We start from the raw sequence: 8041 nt of genomic DNA, 5'->3' as shown, positions 1-8041 counted from the left end.
CGGGGCAATGTGGGCAAGAGCTCTACTTCGCTATAATGATATCCAGCCTGGCATCTCAGGGGTGGTTCGGGGGTCAGGACTAGCTAATGGTGATGGCTGGGCTGGCTCACCGTCCTGTAGTAGGAGAGACGTAGCTTTGCTTGCGTTAGGTACGTGCTGGAGCGTGTCACAACCTGCTGAGGGAAAGAGCTCTGCTGTGCTGGGTGCTTTTTGGGCTGGGGCAGAAGGAGAACCTGGGTGAAGAAAATGAACTGGAGGGAGCTAGGAAAAAACCCCAAAAAAACATGGTTAGATGCCACGAAGTAGGTGGCAGTGCCTTAACCGTATGCGTGTTGTATAGGCCACGAGGGCCTCTTCCATCCTTATCAAGGGGAGTGCTAACCTTCTCTCCTTTCATACAACACAAAAATGCACCTGCGGCCGCTGCTATTTAAACCTCTGTCAAGCTGCTTCTATCAGAGACAGGGTGAGTAAAACTTCGCGTTTTCTTTCTGTTCTATTTGACATCTCCTTCTAAGACCCACAAGATTTTTTCACTCTAACTCCCCGCAGAACTAAAAAGGACCTGAAAACCCCGTTAAAAATAGCACAGACGAGCTCTTTTCGCCCCTTGTTAATATATTCATCACCTCCAACCAATCAGAGCGCAGCAGCCGGCTCCTCGTCGACCGCCCCCTGCCGTTGACGTCAAAACCCCGCCCACTGCGCACCCCGCCCTGACGAACGGACGCGCTGCCAATCAGCGGGCGTGTTTACCGGGGGCGGGAATTGCTGCTTCTGCCTCGCTAATGGCGGCAGGAGGGCCGGAGGACGGGGGTTCGAGTCCCGCCTCGGGCGGGGGGGCGGGGGGGGGGCGCCGTGCGCTGAGCTCTGCCTGCCCTGGGGATGAGCTCTAAAGCAGGATTTGCGGGCGAACCCGTCTAATCCGCGCAGGGTTTAGCCGTCTTTCTGGCTATCCTGAAGGTTTAAGTGGGAACACGAGTGTACCGCGGGATTTGCTAATCAAATTTTTCTCAGTCGGGGAGGAAGGCTGCTTGATACCGCGGTCCCGGTGCCCCCGGGCCGATAAATCTCTGAGATGCACCAGAGCTGATGACAAGGTAAAAGACACGTACGCTGGTTCCAGATGTGGAAGCAGTCGAAGAAGTTGGTTGTTTTGGGCGTTTTGGGTTTTTTTTCCCTGTTCTAAAGGTCTTTGCCTTCTGCATCCCGAGGGACTAAACCCAAAACAAACGTCTGGCTGAACCAGCACCCAGCAGCACCTCAAACCGGCCCCGGGAGCTGGTTTGGGGCCGGGGTGATGTTCCCACTGGGGTTACCCACCCCAGCATCCTGCTGCCGGTCCCACCGGCGCTGGGTTTCGTGCACTGTGCTGACCATTGGCCGCACCGACTCTCCCAGCGCTTCCCACTCGGTTCCCTGCGGGAAGGACCAGCCGGTGCCGCGTGCCGCTCGCAAAGGAGCCGCTTTGCTGGATGCGGCCACGGAGCCGGGTGCTGTGCCCAGAGGTGTGCGTGGCCCCGGGCCCACCAGCTGTGCAGAGCTGCTGCATCGCTGCAGCAGAGCCCGGGCTGCCCCTGGCCGCCCCTTCCAGATGCCGATGAGTTTATTAAGGGATTAAAAGTTGGTTTTCCCTCCTTATTGAATGCTCTGATTTATGCATGCGTTTAAATCAATCCCATTTCCTGCATTTTATCCCTTCTCCCTGAGGCTTTCAGGCTTTGCTGTGTTAGACGTTTGTTATAATCACATTGTTTTGAGGCAAGCGAGACACCGTGGGTGGTTTAAGTGATTTGAATAAATGAGTTGCATTACTTAGGCACTTCTCCCAGGTGCTAATTGCCCCTCCTGAGCTGCAGATGCCTGCACTTGGACAAGTTTGTGCTGCCTCCCAGTGAAATATTAACAAGCACGCTTGCTAACGAAGATGCTGTGTGGAGTTTAAGCCCAAGCCTCTGCCTGGCCGGGAGCTGTGTCCGGCAGAGGAGGTGCCCGTGGTCTGCCCAGTGCCCAGGGTGGGGGATTTCAGGTGCTGCCAGCAGGCAGTTGCTGGATGGGCTACATAAGCAGCTTATTTTGTCATTTTAATTTTTTAATCCCATGCATTCGGTCGCGCTCTCTTATTAGTAAGCATTAGCTCTATAAGTCCCATTAGCTCCACTGAGAGCTGGGGCTTTGCTTGTGGGGACAGCGGTGGAGGAGCCAACGCAGGTCTGGGGGCCTGATCCTGCAGCCGGTGACGTCCGTGATGGCCCCGGTGGCGGTGGGTCCGACCCTGGCCCCGCAGGATCAGAGTCATTATGGCTCGGTGCTTTCCTCCGCTGTGCCCCTGGCCCCTTCCCAATCCCTGAGCAGCCCCAGCCGGGCTCCCTCCCTCCAGAGCCGATGCAAGCCCGGGGTGGCCCCGTTTGGCCTCTCGCTGCTTTATTAAGGCAACTATTTTCTTGTATGCAAATGCATACATTACATTCAAACCCGCTTCTGTCTCCTTCAGGTTTTCCCTTTAACCCCACGGCCATCCCCAGGGCTGTACTTTGTTAGAGAATCTCACGCCTTGGATTTAAAATTAGTTGACTGCTTCTCTTTAATAAAATTATTCCTGCCCTCTTTAAATAGCACAATATGTCACAGAAAGCCGGTGGGTCTGTTCGTGAAGACGAGGCAGCTCAGAGAGGAAAAAGAGGAGGAAAAAAAAAAAAAAGTAAAACCACACGTCTCCCCAAACCCCTTCTGCCTAATCCAACTGAATTAGAGGATTTCGAAGTGGATTTAAAACTAAATCTTGATTAGGGAGAATTTCTCTCCAAGAGCTGCTGCACGGTAGTATTAATGGGAAGTGATCGTGGACAGAGGAAATAGGACAGAAATAACTGAGGGTAGCACATACGCACTCACGTCTGTGCATGAACTGAAAGAATCAGAGAATTTCTCAAGAGGAAAAGGGAGAAATTAAGCATCGACATAACGAGACTGGGCGCCACGGGGCTGGCCGGAGAAGTGGGGAGCAGCCAGATCTCTGCTGCACCGACAGCATCTCCCTTTATTCTGGTGGAGGGTTTTGCAGGTGAAAATCAAGCGGCGTGCACGGCGGGGGGAAGGAGCCGGGAGGAGAGGACGTCTCTGCCTGCTCCCCAGACACCGGTGTTCATCCTCCGAGCCACGGGCAGGCTCTGGGAGCTGACCCCCATGCTCTCAGGACACATGCCTGGAGGTGCCCATGGGATCCTCTCGCTGATGACCGTGGTGTTCGTCCTCCCAGAGGGTAAGTGCTGCTGTTCCCGGGGTGCGGAGTGTGCCCGTGCTTCAGAGTTATGGTCGTTCACATCCTCCCCAAACCCTGGCTGTTAAGGTGTGATTTATCCTCAGGATGAATTTGGACCATTCCCACCCCAAGCGATGTAGCTGCGTGTTGCCGTGCGTTGGTGGGGTTTGCAAGGAGCTAACGTTATCGCGTTTTGTACAAAACGATGGTGTGTGGGCAAGGAGCGTGGGCCAGGAGCAGGGATCCCCTGGGCTCCCCTTCCCTGGTGCTGCTGGGGCAGGGGCTCCCCTCGCCATGCCCGGCTGTGCGAGGGTGCTCGCCCAGCTCCTGAAAATCCCGTAGGAGCAGGCGAGGCCGGGCTCGGGAAGGGGTCTGGGTCGGTGTTCAGAGACAGGGAAAGGTAACGGCTACGGTAAGCGCAGCGTGATTTCTGTTGCTGTCGTTAATCGACACAGAGATCAGGTACTGCGTTTGCCTTAGACTCTGTGGGTGATGTAAACGAATATCCTTTGATGGCTTTTTTTTTTTAAAGAAACCTGAGAAATGCCTTAAATCCCATTCTGGTCTAGGGCAAGCAATTCTTGAACACAGTCGCTGACCCCGCAGGGAAGGACTGAGCTGCCGCAGCGTGCAAAGCTCTAGGGACACACACCAACGCCGCTGTCCTGGGGTCACAGGCACGTTGGCTCGCCGTTGCTCTGAACGAGGATTTCCCTTCTGTTTCTGAGTTGTGTTGCCTCCCTGATAGACCCTGCGATAAAAGCAGGACCACATGCAGGGAGAAAATCAAACCACGCCGATGAAACCATCCGTCCAGTGTGAATGCCTCCAATACAGGCACTGCTGAAACTGGAGGAATTTGGTGAAACAGGCAAAAGCTGTTTCGGAGAGTGGCCGAGCCCTGGCTTTGGTGATGTCTGTGGTTAGATGGTTTCACCTACTCTTTACGAACCGTGCTTCAAAGCTCCCTTGTTCCCACTATTTATCCCAGCTCAAATCTCTGACTAATCTCTGATTTCGCACTGACCTCTAGCGGGAGTTGCTTTTATATTTTTTGGGCCCACTGGGTAAACAAGTGGCAGACAGCTTCGGGCCCTGGCCCGGTGCTTAATTTGACTTGGCAAGGCAGAGCGCGCTGCAAAGCCGTCGTTAGAGAGCAGCTAGGAAGGAGTTGAAGTATTTCCCCCTGAAAAAAATCCAGTTGTGTTTCATACGGTTCTTGTTTAGCATCCGGACTCCAGTGTTATGGCTGCAACATCATCGTTGGCACAAAAAACGTGGACATGGGGTGCTCTAACCCAGAGGTGATCACCTGCTCCCACTCCCACCAGGGCTTCAAACACCGGTTCTGCATTAAGACAGAGAGCGGTGAGTCTGGGGCTGCAGTCGCAGGGGGTGCCCGAGCGAGCCGGCGATGCTCACATCCCAAAGCAAACCTTGCAGCCTTCAAACGGGGCCTGGCCCTGGTGCGAGGTGGCAGGGTGTCACCCCCACCCTGGATGTGACCCCCCCCGTCCCTGACATCCCACGCTGTGCTTTCTTTGCAGTGGTCCTGGGCATCCTGCTGACCAGCGGCTGTGCCACCTCCCGTCACTGCCAGCAGCAGGAGCTGCCGGGGGTCCGCATCCACTGCTGCGACACAGATCTCTGCAACGGCTCCCCCAGAGCCCCCCGGCCGCCCCCCGGCCTCGCTGGTGCCTGCCTCCTGCTGCCCTGCGTCCTTGCTGCCCTGCTCCTCTCCTGAACCCCCGGGGCTGGGGCGGCCGTGGGACCCTCGGGAGCGGGGCAGGAGCGGGGATGTCCCTGTCCCTGCTCTTAAAGGTGCGGGGGAAGCCCCCCCTCTCCCCTCTCCTCAATAAAAAGTGCCGAATGCTTTGCCCTCGAAAGGTTTCGGTGATGCCCCGGCGGCACGGCTGCATCCCCGGGAGGATGGGGGACGTTTCTCCGGGCTCGGGGGGTTTGGGGGCAGGGGGAGCACAGGGCCAGGGGTACCCACGGCCGCCCGTGGGGGCTCTGCCCGGCTCTTCCCACGAGAGGGCATCCTCGGCCCTCGCTCCGCCGCCCCGGCCCGCCCGGGTGGGATTCGGGCTGCGGGGATGGAGCAGCCACGCAGGACAGCACCTGCAGCGGGGTCCCGAGGGATGGGTGGGCGAAGGGGTGGGGAACGGGGTCCCTGCGTGGAATGAACGGGTTTTTTCCAGGCGTTATCCCAACCGAAGAGGCCAAACAGGAGCTTTAACAGAAAAATCTCATCCCATACGGATCGGAGCCTAAGTGGCTTTTCAAGGTCATCGCGGGGGTTTGCGGTGGAGCTGTGAATTAAGTGCATATGTCTCGAGATCCAGCCTTGTGCTTTTATCACCAGGGAAACAGCATAAACGTTGCTGATGAGAAATGAATGAAATATTTTTATTCTAATTTTTCCTTTAGATAAAAAAAATTCAAAAGACCTTTTCCATGCAAAACATCAGCTTTTGATGACATTTATCAGCTGCGTGTCAGAAAACAAGTCAAAACTTTACTAAAAATATTATCTGAAGCACCTTGGGGCTGATAAAAAACATTTTCAGATTCTGAAGATTAAAAATAAAAGGAAATCAGAAAACAAATCCTGTGAAAATGACAAGAACGGCAACACTAACCAGTTCCCCCTCTTTCCCCTTAAAGCGTTCCTTATGATTTTCAGGGGAGCAAGGAACATTTCCTTGGCAGCTGGAGTTATTCTCGCTACCGGTTATTTATCTGCCTGGATGAGTCCTGTGCTGAGCTCTTGCAACAAAACCTCCACGGCATCGGCCCGATCTGCTATAAATTCCCATTTATCGGCTGAGGCTAGGGACGGGCTCCCAGGGGAGGGGACAGAGCTGGTGGCGGGGGGTCCTGGTGTGGCGTGGGCCACCTTGCCATCCAGCAGCATCTTGGGGAGAAGCGAGAGGTGAGGAGGTGCCGTGGTCCCCTCCATCGCTGTCCCCTCCGCCTGGGTCCCCAGCCGCCCCAGCTGGTGATGCTCCTGGCCCCTCTCTGCCCCCCTTGCCCGGCTGAGTCATCCATCTTGCGCTGTGTAAGAGGCCTGTTGCAATTAAGTAGGCTGAAGTGCTCCTGAACTCTTTAACCTTTGCCCTGGGATTGCTCTTTTTGCCCCGGGGCTGTGGATCAGCTCCATTGCACTCTCCAAACAGCGCCTGCTACTTAGCTGACATTTCTTTCTCCTGCTGGATCCTATTAGCACCCTGAGGTTGAAAATGCTACTTTGGAGTGTTGTAAGGAATGTGATTTATACTGGAAAGTAGCGGCAATCTATCTTTCCCTATACACACACTACACATGAGGCTGGAGAGCTAAATCCACATCGCCTGAACAAACAGCGACTGGGATAATTGTTGAGGAGGCTTCAGCCACCTTAGCAGGGAGAGGAGGCTTGGTTGGACAGCAGAAGCGGGGCAGGCACCGGGGCCAGGGGATGCCGGGCTCGGGGCAGGCAGCCGACAGCGGGGCTGTGCAGGAAACCCGCTCCCCGTTGGGATCCCATCCCCGCACCGGTGCAGACTGGTGGTGGGCACTGCTGTTTTCCAGGCAATGCTGAAGGTCTTATTGGGAGCTGCCTGGGCTGTTTGCAGAGGCTCTGGTCGTGGGGTCCATCGTGTACTTCTTCACCCGTTTCCTTGCCTGTTGGTCTTGTATCAAGGGAAGACCAGAGCTGGGCTGAGCAGAGTTTGCGCTGGTTTGCCTGTATGTGAGTACATATCATAGATAAGGCAATATGCATGGGAGGCAGATGAAAATAAGAATTGAACGGTGCCTGAAGGAGGGCTGATTAGCCTTTATCAGATATGACACGCTAACCACTGAGGCTCCTTGCTGGAATACCGGGTTAAAATCTCGGCAGTGTCAAATTTCATCCTCCTAAGCAAAGAGACACTTTCCATAGCGTTTGTGTGAATCTTCTGGATAAGCCCTGGAGACTGAAACTGTCTCAGCTTCATCTGGGCATTAAAAGTCCCACCCACGTGTTTAAAAAAAGCCCCAAACCCAGAAACGCAAAAGCTGACATTTACTCTAAAATGTCTTCTTCCTGCCTCGCTGCGTGGCATCCCGTGTGAGCGGCGCGTCCTCCCTCCTCGCCGGAGCTGGCTGCGTTTTAGCAGGGCTGCGGGCATCCTCGTGGGCATTCACACGAACGGCCCAGCTGAAAGCCAAGAGATTATTTTGCACGCGCAAAAGTGTGCGCACAAACACACATACGGACACTAGCACAATACTTTCCGGGAGAAAAACCAACTACAAAAAAAACCCCCAACCCTAAGCAGCCTCTATGTCAAAAGCCCTTTTATAAAAGCCTCAGTAGCTGAAGAATTGCCATTGTTTCAGTCTCCAGTGAGTGCTAGTCTTAAAATATTTCCAACTCAGAGCAGGCTTTGACATTCTGCCCAGACCCAGGAGAGGGAACAAACATGAGTTCAGAAATGTTTCTACAAGGCACAGATCCTTCTTCTTTTTGGAGAACCACATTCAGCATCTTACATCCTGTGGCTGTGTCTCACCAAAGTGGGAGAAACACCCCAAAGCACCCCAAAAGCAGGGAGAGGGAGACTTCTCGGGGGCTCCTGGTAAGGCAGGGAGAGCTGGCCCAGCTTTGCTTTTCGTGCTGGTTGCTCAGCCTTTCCCTCATGAAGAGCAAAACCATCTCCCCCACCCCCAACTACGGCACTCCAGGCTGCTCTTGCTCGAATGCCAACGGCTGTGCAGACCTAACTCCCCACCCCGCCGGCTGCCAGCGGA

At 54.8% G+C, this 8041-nt stretch overlaps 1 protein-coding gene and 1 non-coding gene across 2 annotated transcripts; one reads left to right on the top strand and one right to left on the bottom strand.

Annotated features, from left to right (window-relative positions):
- Positions 1–276: 276 nt before the first annotated feature.
- LOC129215693 (U6atac minor spliceosomal RNA) lies at positions 277–404 on the bottom strand. Its single transcript, XR_008580071.1, has one exon. It is a non-coding gene; the product is annotated as a U6atac minor spliceosomal RNA (small nuclear RNA).
- Positions 405–924: 520 nt separating this feature from the next.
- Positions 925–5148, top strand: LOC129215575 (ly6/PLAUR domain-containing protein 1-like). The gene is made up of 4 exons (XM_054848974.1): positions 925–1100; positions 3055–3262; positions 4490–4630; positions 4810–5148. The coding sequence occupies exons 2-4, from the start codon at positions 3187–3189 to the stop codon at positions 5004–5006; spliced, it is 414 nt and encodes a 137-aa protein (XP_054704949.1). The 5' UTR covers positions 925–1100; positions 3055–3186; the 3' UTR covers positions 5007–5148.
- Positions 5149–8041: the final 2893 nt, after the last annotated feature.

The sequence above is a fragment of the Grus americana genome, chromosome 20, assembly GCF_028858705.1.
Source record: "Grus americana isolate bGruAme1 chromosome 20, bGruAme1.mat, whole genome shotgun sequence".
Taxonomy (NCBI): Eukaryota; Metazoa; Chordata; class Aves; order Gruiformes; family Gruidae; genus Grus; species Grus americana.
The sequence above is the reverse complement of the archived record's forward strand: the minus strand, read 5'-3'. Positions and strand labels throughout refer to the sequence as shown.